At 40.2% G+C, this 16,892-nt stretch overlaps 1 protein-coding gene across 1 annotated transcript in view; it reads left to right on the plus strand.

Moving 5' to 3' along the window:
* Positions 1–16,892, plus strand: part of LOC135260851 (collagen alpha-2(I) chain-like) — a 33,386-nt gene that overhangs the window by 11,656 nt on the left and 4,838 nt on the right. The window contains exons 12-43 of the mRNA XM_064346495.1: positions 113–157; positions 285–383; positions 748–801; positions 2,153–2,251; positions 2,345–2,389; positions 2,951–3,049; positions 3,944–3,997; positions 4,568–4,675; positions 4,939–4,992; positions 5,413–5,511; positions 5,941–5,994; positions 6,127–6,225; positions 6,572–6,625; positions 6,867–6,920; positions 7,496–7,549; positions 7,719–7,772; positions 8,590–8,634; positions 9,854–9,952; positions 10,466–10,573; positions 10,758–10,811; positions 10,920–10,973; positions 11,777–11,830; positions 12,479–12,532; positions 12,897–13,004; positions 13,491–13,544; positions 13,639–13,692; positions 14,223–14,384; positions 14,808–14,915; positions 15,212–15,319; positions 15,522–15,575; positions 16,197–16,304; positions 16,758–16,811. Of these exons, the coding sequence (XP_064202565.1) occupies positions 113–157; positions 285–383; positions 748–801; positions 2,153–2,251; positions 2,345–2,389; positions 2,951–3,049; positions 3,944–3,997; positions 4,568–4,675; positions 4,939–4,992; positions 5,413–5,511; positions 5,941–5,994; positions 6,127–6,225; positions 6,572–6,625; positions 6,867–6,920; positions 7,496–7,549; positions 7,719–7,772; positions 8,590–8,634; positions 9,854–9,952; positions 10,466–10,573; positions 10,758–10,811; positions 10,920–10,973; positions 11,777–11,830; positions 12,479–12,532; positions 12,897–13,004; positions 13,491–13,544; positions 13,639–13,692; positions 14,223–14,384; positions 14,808–14,915; positions 15,212–15,319; positions 15,522–15,575; positions 16,197–16,304; positions 16,758–16,811 (2,403 nt within the window). The remainder of the gene's footprint in view (positions 1–112; positions 158–284; positions 384–747; positions 802–2,152; positions 2,252–2,344; positions 2,390–2,950; positions 3,050–3,943; positions 3,998–4,567; positions 4,676–4,938; positions 4,993–5,412; positions 5,512–5,940; positions 5,995–6,126; positions 6,226–6,571; positions 6,626–6,866; positions 6,921–7,495; positions 7,550–7,718; positions 7,773–8,589; positions 8,635–9,853; positions 9,953–10,465; positions 10,574–10,757; positions 10,812–10,919; positions 10,974–11,776; positions 11,831–12,478; positions 12,533–12,896; positions 13,005–13,490; positions 13,545–13,638; positions 13,693–14,222; positions 14,385–14,807; positions 14,916–15,211; positions 15,320–15,521; positions 15,576–16,196; positions 16,305–16,757; positions 16,812–16,892) is intronic.

A 16,892-nucleotide genomic window follows, 5' to 3' on the forward strand; every position in this document is an offset into this window, starting at 1 on the left:
AGTCAAAATGTTAATCTACACAGGACCCACTAAAAAAACAAGCACAGAAACTACTTGTCATTATTATTTCATCATCTTGTAGAAACAATTGTCTATTTCTTCTTCTCCGTAGGGTGAGACTGGCGCACGTGGTGCCAATGGATCCCCCGGTCTGGCTGTAAGTGTCACCGCTGACTAACGCGGTTCAGTGTGTGTGATCAGTGTGAGCGCTGAAGAGGGCGGAGCACCCTGGCCCGTGTTCGCGTGGCGGTAAAACACACTGTTGGGCTCTTTTTCTCCCTCAGGGCGCACGCGGCCTCCCCGGTGAGAGAGGGCGCGCTGGAGGAGCCGGCCCCGCTGGAGCGAGAGGGAACGATGGAAACACTGGCCCCGCCGGCCCTGCCGTGAGTACTGGTCTTTGGGAAAATGGTCCGTAAGGGCTGTACAACGCTGCTGTTTGTAGTGGCAAAAGCGAGGATATATGGGGTGGATAACCTGATCTTGGCCTAGTGTCTGGGTTCAGTGTCTATGTGACTATGTGCAAAAAATGCACATAGTCACAGTGCTTTCCGCAATAACAAAAAATAAAATGGACATATTTTAATAACCTAAGGCATATTATAAATTCCAGGACTCTATTTAACCTTTTTAAATAAGCCTTAATTTAATTTGTGTCTTGTGACTTAATTTTGGGTTGAAAGAATACAAAGGATCTTTCAAATCTAAATGTATTGTTTTGTTGTTTGTTTTTTTGGTGTTGCCCTTCAGGGTCCACTGGGAGCAGCTGGTCCTCCAGGTTTCCCAGGAGCCCCTGGTCCTAAGGTATGCATTTCATCATGCCATCACAATCAACATGACATTTAGTTTTTGTAACTATAATGATACATGATACAATACAAGCATGATTTAAAAAATCCTGATACACTACATGATAATACTACTAGCTTGCTCCCACATATACTTGACATTGTTAATTGGATCCTATAATTTGCCATTACAGTCATAACTATATCATCTTTACAGTCAAAATGTTCTTTGCTGACAGTGAACTGTGATTAGCTTGTGAGATAATGATATGGTCATGATGTTGTAAAAAAAATTAAAACCTCTTTGGTGGAACATTGCATTTTGCAGCTTAAGAACATTGTTCAACTTGATTATGAATTGCCTCTGTTCCTATGAACATATATTTTTAAAATGAGAACTGGTAACTATGAAACTAGAAACATAACTTCCTTATGAAGCCTGAGACTCATGTGCTCAGGGAAAGAAATTATAAGACTTCCTGTGACAGTACACCACTTAAGAGAAGAGCTTCAAAGCAGCGACAAATCAACTGGACTCAAAATGGTTCATCCGTTAGACAACCGAGATCTATTGAAAATGTGACTAGTTTCCCTCAAATGGGATATCAGCACACTAGTACAACATTTCCCTCTTCAAGTCTCTACCTGTTGAAACCCCTCATTCATATATTCAGGCTCCAATAATAACATTTAACACGGTAGCTGAAACTCTCTTCTGTTTAATTGTCAGACATAATTGGAGCTTCAGTTTCAATTTATAAGTAGATTAGCTAATACATGGACCACGTATTTTGGAGTGAAGCAATTGTGTATCCCAGGTGACAATGTGCACATCTCACAAGTCTCATTGAGCAGGGAGTGCACTTAAAAAAGCAGTCTTCAAGCGAGAATCTGGCTCTTAAATGTCCTTCAGAACTGCATTAGGGAGAAGTCTTGCCATTTGTGCCAGTTAGTTTTGCATTTCATTACAATTGACTTGGCGATTCAATCATCCATGGTAATGGCAAATCATACTGATGCTAGGTACAGGAAACTAAACAAGGATCCTCCCAATGAATTCACTGCTGCTCGTCTGAAGTATTTCCTACTATATAAATCAATCCTGTGTTGCAAGTCAGAAATAAAGCCTCTTAAAAATAAAATTTGAACTGTCTGAATCAGTATTCAATAGATCATTACTGTCCTCAAAGAGCAATTTGTGTGCAGCATTAGAAATCTACATACATTTAACGACCATGTAGAACATAGATTTTACAGAACGGTTAACATTACAAGGACAGGAAAGAGCCTGAAATTTAGACTATGTATAAAGGAGTAGATGTGTTTTGTATTTGTGATTCCAATCGTTATATCTTTTTTCTTTTCAGGGAGAGGTTGGTGCTGTTGGTGCCTCCGGCGTACAGGGTGCTCAGGGTGCAAGAGGCGAACCTGGGACCAACGGCGCTGTTGGTCCAGCTGGCCCTGCCGTACGTACTTACCTGCACTAGCATCACTGCTGAACCTTCTTTGGTCACAGTAAGTGGTCACAGTGACTTACCACTCTTCCCTTACCATTTTAGGGCAACCCTGGTAACAATGGTCTGGCTGGTGCCAAAGGTGCTGCTGTAAGTATCCACTCATATTGCACTGATCTACTTACATTGTATTTCGTTTTTATCAGTTATTTTATAGGACTTTATGTGCAAATTTCATATTAAATCAGCAGGTAGGTGTCCATTTCAGACTAAAATTTTTAAAAGAAAGAAAATACAAAGGATCTATAGTATGATTCTTTCCAAATTACACTACACTGGGCCAAACTAACCATATCTACCATTTTTCTTTCAATAAACTAAGCCGTTGTAGTGTTATCATCAAAGAATTATAATCTGTTTTTTTTTTACTTAGAAAATTTTGTGCTATACTACAAAATTATATACTTCTCAATATTGGCCACAATAAATATGAAAATGAAAACTCTTCATAGTTTTTTAACTATGAAGTTCAATTTCTAGTAATAGTTGATCGGATCAGATTAAAGAAACATTTGAATGCTACTATGATATTATATTGTAATTGTGAATCTTTAAAAGCATCTCTAAGCATGCAGGATGTCAGCAGGAAAAAGGCGAAATACCTCTATGTGTGGAGCTTTGAGAAGAGGGCCTATTTGTTATTATTTCTAGGGTACCCCTGGTATTGCTGGTGCCCCTGGTTTACCAGGACCAAGAGGTGGACCTGGAGCACAGGGATTATCTGGACCCGCTGGACAAAGAGGTCTGAGTGTAAGTACGCGCAGACTTCAGAGCATCACATAGTTTACTTCGTTTTTCTTTGACACATTATTAAGATCTTCCATACTTGCATTTGCCAGTATTTTAATATTTTTATGATATCATATATTGCCATCAGACTTCTATCCAGAATAATCAACGACAATGACATTTTTCCTACTGTTACATTAAAATTAGCATTACTCTATGAACAGAAGTTATATAGGATACACTTCTTGTACTCAGCTTAAATCATTCTCTCCTCTCATGGGATTTGAAACTTAACAGCTAGTTAAGCATCCAGGGCACTTCTGTCTGTTTCCATTCTTACAGTCTAAACTAGTAAACTAAACTGGAATAACTGCATGTTTCAGAATCTGAACCCGTGTGATGCATATAGTAGGATCAATAATGAGTTATTCAGCCAAACCTGGTTTATAGCAAAAAGGAAATGTAAAAAATAAAAAAATGCCCAATATTAATCATGTCTATACAAATGGAATTTGTAGCAATTGATCTTTGAACCAGGACAAGTGTAAAGTAGTTTTGATAAACTACTGTAATGAACAAGACTTTGCTATTTAGCACTGCTGTACTGCAGTTAACTGCAGGATAGCTATGTTAGCTGGCTCATAACAAAGACCGAGCAATATCTTTTTACTCAGAAAATGTACAACCAAGTTTAATTTGAGACTTGTATGAATTGCATTACAGTATGACTGCGTACGTGCAGCATGCCCTGCATACAGACAGGTTATTAGTGTGATTTTAAATTTAATCATTTAATTAACTGAGATTTCAAGGGAGTACTGACTTTATATTCAATGAGCGCCGTGTCATCATCTTCTTAGGATGAAAATACTCAATCTAAACCTTTCATTAATCTTTTTTATAATGTACTTGTAGGGTGATCCTGGTCTATCTGGTGCCAAGGGAGATGCCGGTGTAAAGGGAGAGCCTGTAAGTATTCTAGGTCTCTGCAGTCATCCTCATAAGGCCAACTAGTATGGGGAAAATTTATTGAATATCAAAATTGAAATTGAATATTTACTTTTTTGATTGTCCAGAGTGACATATAATTACCTCCATTGCTCAAGGGTGTAATTTTCCTTCTAGAAGTTGAACCTGTATCATGGTGGTTCTATTTTTCTATGCACAAGGTTGTATTAAGGAGTATCTAGCCAAGCTGCATATACCGTAAATAAAATGCATTTAGAATTATGAGGTTGGCAAATGTTTATTTGTGAATAATATTTTTTAAATATGATGAATTTATGTTTTTAATTAAGGGTGGCATTGTTGTGCAATGAATAGCACTGCCGCTATTCACTGCGCAAGATACCAAGTTTGAATCCCCCCCCCCCCAGTGTATTATCTTAATAGTTAAGGACCATACAGCAAGCACAGAACTAGTTCTACTGTGTTTTAGTAAGTCTATGAGCAAAACAGATGGTGTAAAGGTTTTACTGATAACAAGGTGTTTGTCTCTCTCTCTGCCATCAGCTGTACTAAAATCTGATTCCCATTCAGGGTTCTGCTGGTCCCCAAGGTCCCATTGGCCCTGCCGGTGAGGAAGGCAAACGTGGTCCAACTGGAGAAGTGGGCCTAACAGGTCTCATTGGCAACCGTGGAGAGCGAGTAAGTTCTTTGATTTCTTTGACTTTTTCTGGAGTTTTTATACTTGTTATCCTAAGAAACACTTGCTGCAAAAAACCTTTTTGAACCATTTGGCTATGGTTTTTGACCCTGTCAAGCACCACCACCCTCCCCCCTGAAAAAAAGATGGTTTTTGACCCTTTGACAGTATTACACGTAGAAAGGTGAAATCATTTTCTGTGTGTCTGCTGTTTATTATCAGAGGTAATCAGAGATTAATAACTTTCTTTTATTTCTCAAAACAGGGTGTTCCTGGAGCTCGTGGTCTTCCTGGAGTCGAGGGCAGAGCTGGTCCCATGGTAAGTGTGTGAACAAAATGGCCTGTCATTTTCTATACACACGGATAATGTTAAATCAGTTAGCATTTCAGAACCTACATCATTACATTAAAGAGTCAAGGGCAATGAAATTAATGCTAATTGCTCAAGCATTAGTGATGGGAGAATGAGGCTTCCTGACAACAAAATTAGGCATAGCTACCATTGGCTATCAGTAACTCATTTCTTTGAACCAGTCTTTTTTTTGCTGTAGAGACAGCTCCACACATATTGGGGATAATGAAATCTCGTTCTCCCATTAATACCAATCCCCTGCTATCCTCATGGAAATTTCTGCTCCTTCTTTTCCGATTTTTGCCACATCTCTTTGTTTGCCTTAAATCATTGCATTGTTGGTATAGACACTAAGATCTGAAAGATTTTCCTCTCTTTCTCCTATAGGGCATGCCTGGTGCCCGCGGTGCCTCCGGTGCCGCTGGCCCTCGGGGCCCCCCTGGGGATGCAGGCCGCGCTGGTGAGCCTGGTGCTGCAGGTGCCAGAGTAAGTACCTGCCCTATGCCACCAGAGGGCGTACATGTGTCCTGTCCCAGATCCACATGCACATGCTGAATGTGTAAGTGACACACATGTATGCCCAGGGTTTTTCTAAACCAGGAAACAAATTCTCATTGCTCTGACACTGTACGAGGGCACCTTCATGTTCATCTAGGTAAAAATGCTGACAATTAGCAATTACAATGATAGGCAGTTTAACTTTAAAAAAGTGTAAGCTTAGCACAGGCCCCTCACCAGCATTTGGATGAGTGTGTTAAAGGCTTCTAGAAAAAACCCTGTATACCCACTGAATCTGTTTTGAAATTTTGTGATTTTATGAAGCAGTTTCATGTAAAATTCATGAATTAGCTTCATTTGTTATTGTTATTTTTATTTTTATTGTTATTGATAAGATATTGTGTTGTGTTAACTCAGGGTCTTCCAGGCAGTCCTGGAAGCGGTGGTCCCCATGGAAAGGAAGGCCCAACTGTGAGTATGCATTTCCTTTACCTAAGACCATTTCAGTCAAACGTGAATCAGCATTTATTTTTCATAAGCCATATTGTTCATTATTTTGCCATGTACCTCCTTCTGATTTGTGGTATCACTTATCTTGTCCAGGGTGCTCCTGGAGCTGATGGTCGCACTGGACCTGCTGGCCCAACTGGGCCCAGAGGACAGGCTGGTACCATTGGTTTCCCTGGTCCCAAGGGCCCTGCCGTAAGTAGAACTGTGTTCTGTAGAAAAGTGCTGCTTGTGATAGAATAGAACTGAATTTTCTATTTACAACACACCTTAACATCAGCGACAGACATAAAATACATAAAACAAGTTGTTACCATAAACCATATACCATTAATTGCAATAATATGTATATTATTTAAAAGTGAAAATTTCAGCAGTATACAGTTATCCCTGTAAAATGTTTGTCAACATCCTGAAATATACATATATTTTGAAACAAAATATATATTTTTGTAATAGATACTGTATTTTACTGAGTATCATTCCATTTCATAAGTATAGTATAATTTGTAAATTCTAACTGTCATTGTTTGTCTCACAGGGTGCACCTGGAAAGCCTGGTGACAAAGGTGCAACTGGACCAGCTGGCTTGAGAGTAAGCATCTCATCAGCATGAAATGTTCTGCTTTCAGATGGGGGATAATTCCACAGCAACTATTCAGTGCAATATTACTCTGCACATGTACCTGTTTAAGGCCTCTTAAATGGCCACTAGAGAGATTTCCTATTATTGACGCAGCATTTTACATTTATTCAGTGCTGATTAAAAGGGGCTTTCATCAGCCACAAATATGAAAAGTGTATTGATTGAAATTCAATTGTTTTTAATTGATTAGGGTGCCCCTGGACCTGATGGTAATAACGGGCCTGCTGGAGCAATTGGAGCTGTTGTAAGTGTTGACTCCAGAACAACTACGCACATTAAAGAAATAATAATTAAGCAATTCACTGACATAAACAATGAAACTGTCTTTTGTGCCTCCTGTTGTAATGTAAATCCTCAAATTGCTCATTTGCTCAAAATGTAACGGCAAAATACAGAAGCCCAAGATCCTAACAGAACAAACTGAGTAATGTTATGGTAATGGTGCGTTGCTCTAATGCAGTATTCCAAGATGTATTTAGAACGTATTTAGTTTAATAAATCCATATATATCCCAGTATTAGTGCTGTTTCCATTAGATTTATTTATTTATGTTTATATATTTTCACATAAAAGTCATATTGATTACACCAAAAGTAGACAAACATATTGCCATTACCTTGTGTAAACCTATTTAGCAATATTGTGATATTATGATAAATCAACACATTCCTCATGCCTGCTATTTGGCAGTAAGGGCGGTTCTTAAATATGCTTTGTTATTTGTCACTTAAGTATTTATCAAAATGCTACAGAGCAAAGGTAAAAGGAGAAGCTGTGGCAAACTGGTTGCTTGAAATACATCTTGTTATCCCTATGCAGGGTAACGCAGGACCAAGAGGAGAAACAGGACCTTCTGGTGCTCCTGGTTTCCAGGTAAGAGATCATATTCAGGAACAACATGTCATCTTAAAAATACATTCCCTTAAAATATGGTAGATATATGTCATGCTTTGAGTGTCTGAGTAAATGTCAGTGATTGAGTCACTGAGTGTTTTGGTTTGAAGGAATGACTGAGTGAATGTGTAATAAACTCTCTCTCTAGGGTCTCCCTGGCCCAGCTGGCGGTGTTGGTGAGGCTGGAAGACCTGGCAACAGGGTGAGTGTCCTCTGAATTTGTCCCACTGCTGCTAAACCCCTCTAAGGCCCGTTATTATAAGTATGTACATGCCCTGTGACACTCAGTGATCAGAATCAGCTGAACCTAAATTAAAGTGGTTAAATCACTCCAGTTCCCATCAGTAACACAACAGCAGGGATAATGTACCACATACATGATGGCGACCAAATGAATCATGAGCGAATATCCATCAGGGCGATTTGATATCAGATTGGAAATCAGAGGTTTACTAGCTAGCAACTGGGTCTAAAATAGTTTAAGATGGGCAGTTATCCATTTCAGTCAGAGCATGAACTTGTATGCGTGTATGCTTTGTAAACTAAAATGTTGAATGTCCAGAATTCTGATGATAAAATATAGTCATGAAAATGGGACCGACTTTACAGTACAATAAAATATTAAATCAAATGCCTGATCTAGTTGGCAACTTATCTGGCTGTTTGCACATGCACTAATCTTGAAGTTCCCATGAATACTGTCAACAAGCTCATGGCTCAGGCTCAACATCACTATAGCTAATCAGCTCACAGTGGCAATGGAATGGGGGAGCCAGAGACCAACAGAGATAGCCTAGAGATAGAGATAGAGTCCCTTAAACTAGTGATAGACAGTGAGGCTTATTGAAACCTTTAATGTATGGTGCTACCCTGCGCTCTCAATTGCACTAATAATGATGGATATCTTTCGTCCATTATCTCTACCTCTGCTATGCTTTGTAATGGTTGATCCTTTTTCCTAAATCTTTTCTAGAGGGAAAAGAGCCTTTGATTTTTACATCTGTCTGATTTCTCTTTAGGGTATCTCTGGAGAGATGGGACCTCATGGCCCTGCTGGGGCAAAGGTAATCCTGTCGTTCTCACTCATTAGTATGTTTTCTGTGCCCTCACTGTTTGTGTGAATTTTTTTTTTTTTTAATAAAATATTGTTTTTTATAAAATACTATTGAAGCTTATGTACATTACAGTACAACTGCTTCTGTGCACAGAAAGGCATCCAAATAGGGTTTTATCTGTCTTTGCGGGCATATCATAGCACACTAATAAATACTGTCCATTATGTGATAATTACTGAATATTGCTTAGCACGATTAATTATTACTAGTGTTGCACTAGTACTAGCATCATAGCAGTCATATGACACTGTTGGTATTAGTGTTAGTATATCGTTGTTTTTTTTAGCATTTATTATTTATATACAGAAAATAATATATGAATGATAAATGCTAATAATGCTAATAATAGTCTATAACTACTAACACTAATACCAACATATACTACTAGATTCTTCGATTTGAATGTTATTCCTTTAATTCCTGTAATATGAAGGGATTTATTTCTTGTTGTACTATATATACTGTAAACTTTACTGTAAATTTTGGTGGCCCTAAATGAGAGTGAGCAGGGTAACCAGGGAGTTGGGGGGAGTTGGCCGATGTAATCAGGACCCGGGGGGAGGGAGGTGGCGGAACATGATCCAGGTTGTGGGGTATGGGAGCGTAAGGATCGGAGAGCCAGCGCAAGAACAATAGCATCCAAAAATGCTATTTACACCCTTTGAATATCGAACAAATAAAATTTCATTTTAAAAAAATTAAAAAAACATTTTTAAATTGAATTGTGTGGACCATGAACAGTTGTGGCCCTGAAGAACCACACAGAGCCTTTACACCAGCAGTGCTGTCTTGCTTGTGAAAGTAATACACAAAATTATTTTATTGTATAAATTAATTCCGCTGTCCTTAATATGTGTAAGTAGCTTAGACTGGAAACACATGCATGTATTTCCATATAAAACACCCTTATCACAGCTTACATTTTATTTTGCATTATGATCAATTTGTACAGCTGGATATTTACTGAAGTAATTCAAAAATATTTTATGTAAGACAGCAGTACCGCACCAGAGAGAGAAACCTGATAACTTCAGCCCACAAGCCCTTATGTCTACCACTTATGCCATACTAGCACCCATGAATGTCATGAATGGTCATGAATGTATAGTATATAGGCCAGAGGCCCAATGAGTGACTGTCTTCTCCCCCTCTCTTACTCTCTGCCCAGGGAGAGCGTGGTAACCCTGGGCCTGCTGGAGCAACTGGCTCTCAGGGCCCCATTGGAACTCGTGGCGCCACTGGACCCCCTGGAGCTGATGGAGGACCAGTAAGCACTCACCTTAAATGTCATTATGAAAATCCACATACATTGTGAACTTGGTCCACTTGATGTTTAACGCATGGAACCCCATTCATTCTGTGCCTGTCACTAATCTTGCCATGCAAAGCATGCTTTATTGCAGACCTAATCAAGCCTTATAGTTACATTTTTTTTAATTTCATTGCATAGCAGCTCAATACTATTTATTCACACAATTTTTTAATAAATTGTTTCATGTATTTGTTTGCCGGTGTTTTATGATATGATAGCGTAAGAGATAAATATATAATAATATGCATAAATATATAATATATAAAATTTAAGACACTCTGAACAAGGGTGCCTTAAGAAAATGTACCACCCTCGAACTGAACCTGGATACTAAGCTCTGCTCTGGAAGCCGAGTGCCACCCTGCTTATGATGTGGTACTGCAGTTAGTGAATGCAAGGCTGCCTGGGTGGATGGATGGATGGACGGATGTTTGGCCAGGTGACTGACTGTGTTCATCTGACCTTCAGGGTGAGCCCGGTCTTGCCGGACTCGCTGGTAATGCTGGACCCCAAGGACCCTCCGGAATGCCCGGTGAGCGTGGTGCAGCCGGCACCCCTGGATCTAAAGGCGAGAAGGTGATCAATCTTCGTTCAGTGCCAGTCAATATGCTAGTGGTTGTAAACCAGAGCATTGCAATCAGTGAAATAAGATGGCGACATTAAGGCTTACTACTACAGAATAAGACTATTTTATGGCTTAGTTACCACAGAATAAGTCTAAAGATATTTAAAGCTAAAAGTCTTTGTTTTTGGCCATTAGGGAGAGCTTGGACACAGAGGACCAGAGGGTAACGTTGGCAGAGATGGCGGTCGTGTAAGTACTCTTCTTGTGTAACAACATTATTGTATGTTAAATGATGTGTCCCCTTATTTAAAGAAAATATATTCAAGCTGAACAAAAGTCCTACCCTTTCTCTCTCAGGGTGCTCCTGGACCCAGCGGACCCCCTGGACCTTCTGGTGCTAATGGTGAAAAGGTACATTTTACCTGGGAATCTTGTGCTGAGGAATAAGTGTTGTTAGAAAAACAAAATGCCATGACAATGGATATTTATGCTTGATTCAACAACTCTTACATATTAATTTTCTCTCAGTTAATGAGTCAGAGAATCCTACAAGAAAAACTCATTTCATCTTTAGAAAATGTTTCTGTAGTATGCGGATCGGCTATAGCCAATAGATCATGAGGCAAATGCGATCCCATAATGTATCATAAGACAAATGAGATCCCGCCAGCTGGAAAGCCATAAAACATCTAAAGTAAAAAATCTATGTATATATATATATATATGTATGTAGTATATATGAAATTTGACTTAAGCCAATATGCAGTTTGAATCTGTCACAAAACTACAGAACTAGCTCATAGAATGTAGCTATCCTGACAGGTTAGCTCCAGCTGTTATCTGTTCTGCAATAACTGATAATTACTAATCCGTGATGTAGTAAATCTCTTTTCTTTCAGTTAAATGATATTTCATCTCAGAACTGGTCACAGTTTAAATGGGGAAGCAGTGTGCATATATCGTATAGGCTCTATCATTAAAGTTAAGTTACAATATGGTTTTCACCTCAAATTTTCATTTGTTATTTAAGATGCAGCTTAGCACATGTGCTCAACAGCCGTCAATGATTACTTATTAGTTAGGAGAAAAAGCACACTTAGTCACCTAATTAGTTAACATCAATGTCAGTGAGGTCAGTTGAAGTCAGTGGGTTGTGTGGTTGTGGTCTCTGCGCTTGATCAGTGTAATGTATTTGGAGTTCTTCTGTGTTTTAGGGTGAGAGTGGTTCTTCTGGCCCAGCTGGACCTCCTGGTGTTCGTGGTGCACCTGTAAGTATTTCAACAAGGTCACCTGTACCTCTGCAAAACCTCTGTGAAGCAACTTGCCCCACAGTTTCACCATTGCCATGCAGTGACTAAGGGCCATAGGACAATCCAAATTGGCCGTAGCATCAGCCAGAGAGGGTGGGTTTCAGTTAGCAGGACTGTTGCTGGTCAGTCCGACAACTGTAGACTGTCTGCGCCAATGCAGCTCACCTGCTCATTACGTGGTGGACAGAAAAGTGAAAAGAAGCACCAGCTGGCTGCATGTATTTTGAAGGACACTCGTCCATGCTCTTATGGATTGATTGAGGATGTTGCAGCATTTGGACAGGCTTTTGGATGAGCCTACAAATATCGGGATTTGGTTATCCATAGAGAAAGAAAAAAGGTAAATAAATAAAGAGGACAAGTGCAAGAACAGGCTATTCATTCTAGATTAGCTATTCATTTTGAGGTTCATCTAGAGTGGCTAACACTGTATGCAGTTTGGTCTTGAAGTCTCGACATCAAATACAAATAGGGCTGTTCCATGCATTATGAATTATGTGTTTGGTGTTAGTGTGAAATGTACTAGTTCCTTACATATTTTATATTCCTGAACATGCTCATGCTGATTTGGACTGGATTAGAATATCTTTGGTTTCTCTGTTCTAGGGAGAGCGTGGTGAACGTGGTCCTGCAGGATCTGCTGGCTTTGCTGGTCCCCCCGTGAGTACTCACGCACAAGCTACAATCAACAGAACATACAGACTGCAACATAAAGATCTGATATACTTAAGCTTCTCACTTATAAATATTGTGGACTGTGTGTTCACTATTTGGAGGGATAAATGTCCCAGGCCAGGCTATGTTGCCTTCTTAATTGGACATATTCCCAACAAGAAACTACTGTAAGATCCCTCCCGTGTTCACATACCTATGCAGTCACACACATTCATATCTTTGTATTTTTTTATATATCATTTTATTTATTCATATCTGTCGCTCCAACCATGCTCAGCTTACTGTGCTATTAGAATTTGTTGGTGTGTACCTGTTTGCTGAAGTGGTATGTGTCTTGTGTCCTCCACAGGGTAGCAGTGGCCAGGCTGGTGCCAGAGGAGAGAAAGGTGTCGCTGGGGCTAAGGGAGAACTTGGCGCCCCTGGTCCTGCTGGCCCTGCCGGAAACTCTGGACCTGCTGTGAGGCTTCATTTTATTATCATCCTGTTATTACTGTTCACTGAGGATGGGAAATGTTCACATTTCTGCAGACACATGTATATCGGTGGGGATAGACAGTTGGTTTAATCTTCAAGTTAGAGTGAGTTTATGATCTCAGGGTTCCTTAAGTTATGGTGTATTAGTTCATCCCAACAATGCTCTGACATTTTAACAGTTATTAAAAATGGTCCAAATGTTCTGTAGTACCATGTTACCTGCAACATTTCCCCTGCTGCGCTCCTCTTGTGGATGTGGGTGGCACAGTAGTAGTACCTAGAGCCACATTTGGCAATTCAAATTTTGGAATAAGAAATAACATTGGATCATTAAAATAATAATGTACTATAAATCAGAAGTCTATATAATGTAAAATATAGATCCTCCAAAGTAACGTTCCCATACTTTTTGTTGCATTGTTTGTTGCCTGAGTGATTGGGCTTTAGCATGTTTTTCTCCTCTCCTCAGGGCCCAGCTGGTCCTGGTGGACCCCCAGGCGCCCGTGGTGATGCCGGTCCCACTGTAAGTAACTGTTTTAGAGATGTGGCTAGTTTTCAGAGGCTCACCAGAGAGGACATGGCCTGTTGGTGATCACCTGTGTTTCTTTCCATCCCAGGGTCTGACTGGGTTCCCTGGCCCTGCTGGACGCGCTGGAGCTTCCGGCCCAGCTGTGAGTATCACTGCTTTCAATGTAACATTTCATACCACCCACATAATACACTTTCCAGTTATGTAGAAGACCAATGTAGAGCTCCAGAAGAAATTAAAAAAGGACTGCATTGCCCACTTCACTGGTCTTTTGTTGCTTGTCCTAATTTACTGTATATGAGCAAAATCAGGCCTTACATGTAAACAGCTGAGTACAGTAATATCAGCAGCTTGACATTCAGTGTATGCTTGAAGAATGCAGCATTGATACACATCTTTCAATATTGAGTATGCTTACTTACTGACTTTGTAGAGCCGTATCCAGAGCAATTTACATAGTTTAATGCATAGAATTATGTAAAACTATCTACATAGTTGGATATTACCTTAGAAAGTTTAGGCCTATGCTCAAGTATAGAGCAGTGGTGCCATACTTGAGATTTATGCAGATCTACGTTCTTCTGAATATGAGCCTGGATCTCTTACCACACTGCTGTTCGCATTTGATATGTGTCCTCAGTAATGTGGCGTTCCTCCATCATGTACACACAGGGCATTGCTGGACCCCCTGGCCCCACGGGTGCTGCTGGGAAGGAAGGCCCCCGTGGTCCTCGTGGTGATCCTGGCCCAGGTGGTGCCCAGGGACCTACTGGTATGGTTGGCCCTCCTGGTATGCAGGGAGAAAAGGGAGCCCCTGGACAGGCGGGTACTCCAGTAAGTGAACATGTACTTTCTAACCCTTCACTCTTACTCAGTATTCCTCTCCTTTGCCATAGTATCCGGTTAAAAGCAATTCTATGACATTTATAAGGCCAAGACAGACATATTTCCCCTCGACATTTAAATCACTTCCACTTGTTAAAAATGGCTTGCAAGTATCTGTGATTTGAGTGTACACTTGGAATATCCAAAGTAGCACTTTTCCTGAAGGTTGGGCAGGTGTACTTTTACATTTAGAAGCCACAACTGATATGAAGTTTGGCTTGTTTCACAGATCCATCATTACTGTTGTTATGGCAGATGTGCCATCTCTCGCTTCAGAGAATCACTTTCGCTGGAAATCCCACCAGTGGCAGGTGTTTTTGTATTGCCTTGTTACCTCATGTTCATTATCATCCCCCCCCCCCCCCCCACTAGGGTCCTGCTGGCTCCCCTGGACCCCAGGGTGTGCTTGGTTCTCAGGGCTTTGTTGGTCTTCCTGGCTCAAGAGGTGACCGTGGTCTTCCTGGTGGCTCTGGGGCAGTGGTGAGTACAGTGGATAAACAAATTCTAATGACAGATAGCAGTATCAGTCCCCTCCCTTCCACTGTGGAAAGCTTAATGCAGACTATTTTCTGAAAATATCTTTTGGTAAAGGTCATGATTTTAAGGATTTGTTAAAGCATTTAACTCTTCAACACTTTATAGGCACCATTTTGTATATAAAAGATCAATGAATGGATTACTGAACATGCAGTACAGCAGGAACATCATATTACCATGATAAGCTCTCCAAGAAATGTGTGCATTCAGTGCTAACACTTGTGCACTGTGTGGTTCAGGGTGAGCCCGGTCGGTTAGGCCCAGCTGGAGCTCCTGGTCCCCGTGGTCCCGCTGGTAACACTGGTATGCCTGGCATGACTGGCGCTCCTGGAGATGCTGGCCGTGAGGTGAGAAACTCGCTCTACACCATTAAGTATCTATTGTACCCATAAGTTGACCTATCAGGTCCATTAGGAAACAGGATGACCATCAATATTATAAATGTAATGCCTCCATTGATTTCACCCATTAGCACATCACCACAATGTCCGTCGAGCTGGATCCATGCATGTCATCGTAGGAATAACATTATTTACTTTTTGTCCTCAGGGTAGCCCTGGTAATGATGGTCCCCCAGGCCGACCTGGTGCTGCTGGCATTAAGGTGACATGGAACAGCCGAATACAAAATAAATGACTGAATTACTGAATTTACTTGTATTACAGGTTTACATGAAGGGTAGTAACCCCTTAGAAAATCATTCATAATTGCACTTGGAGTAATACTACAGCTTGTTTCTTTGTGTCTGTCCTTAACTGAACATATAAAGTTAGATAATAATAAAGATTTTTGTAGTAATGATAATTTAGTTATAATTATTATTTGGTATAATAAATTATAAAGCTCCTCTGATGTGCTTTAAAGTATATATTTGATAAATGTATGAGAAGTATTTGTAACACTTGTACCCTCCAACATAAGGCATAACAGCTGCCATAAGGTGGCATGATGATATCAGTTTCTGTCAAATGACATAAAACTGTCATCAATTTTATTGGGATATGTTATGACAGTAACATCTGTCATAACATTTACCAATAAAAGTATGACAGTTTTACATCATAACATAAACTGACAAATTATTATACCATCTTGTGACAGTGTCTTGCCAGCCTTATGTCAAAGGGTTCTAGTAAAGTGTTACCAAAATATTTCTTATTACATAACTTGAGTAAAACTTTAGTGAAATCGTGGTTAAATATTTTCCTTGCTGCGTCTCTGCAGGGCGATCGTGGAGAGCCTGGAGCTCATGGTGCTCTGGGCTTAGCTGGAGCTCCCGGAGCTGTGGGGCACACTGGTGCTATGGGCAGACCTGGAAACCGTGGAGAGCCTGTGAGTTTCCCTCTCTACCAAAATAATTCAGAGACCTAGTATACCTATTAATGTAGCCATTCTGAAAACATCTCAGATTGAGTTGTCACCCCTGCCTGTCTTCAGATCTGCCTGTCTGTCTGTTCTCATCTGAGGCACAGTAACACGTTTTAGCTACTGGAAAAAGTCTATGAAAAAAATGACATGAACCCAGCCTGAAACAGATACCTTGTCGGATCCGGTCGGGCTTGGGTTTGGTTGCAGACCTTTCGGTCTAATGTTTGGAGTGGAGTAAAGAGAAAACAAGAAGAGGTAGATAAGATTTGGACACAGAGAGATTCAACAGACCAGAGGATTATGATCTCAGCAGACAAGTTATAATGATGTCACATTATATGATGTCCAGGACCCGCAGCGTTATGACGGTACATTCCTAAATTGTGAATTTCAAAAGTGTCATCTGCCTCTCTATAGGGTCCTTCTGGTGCTGTTGGACTTGTTGGCCCCGCTGGTGCCGCAGGTGCTGTTGTAAGTATCCAAGCCATTGGTGCCACCAACGTTGCATTATTTATATATAAATATACCATATTAGATAGCATATATCATAAT

The sequence above is a fragment of the Anguilla rostrata genome, chromosome 1 (genome assembly GCF_018555375.3).
Source record: "Anguilla rostrata isolate EN2019 chromosome 1, ASM1855537v3, whole genome shotgun sequence".
Lineage (NCBI taxonomy): Eukaryota > Metazoa > Chordata > Actinopteri > Anguilliformes > Anguillidae > Anguilla > Anguilla rostrata.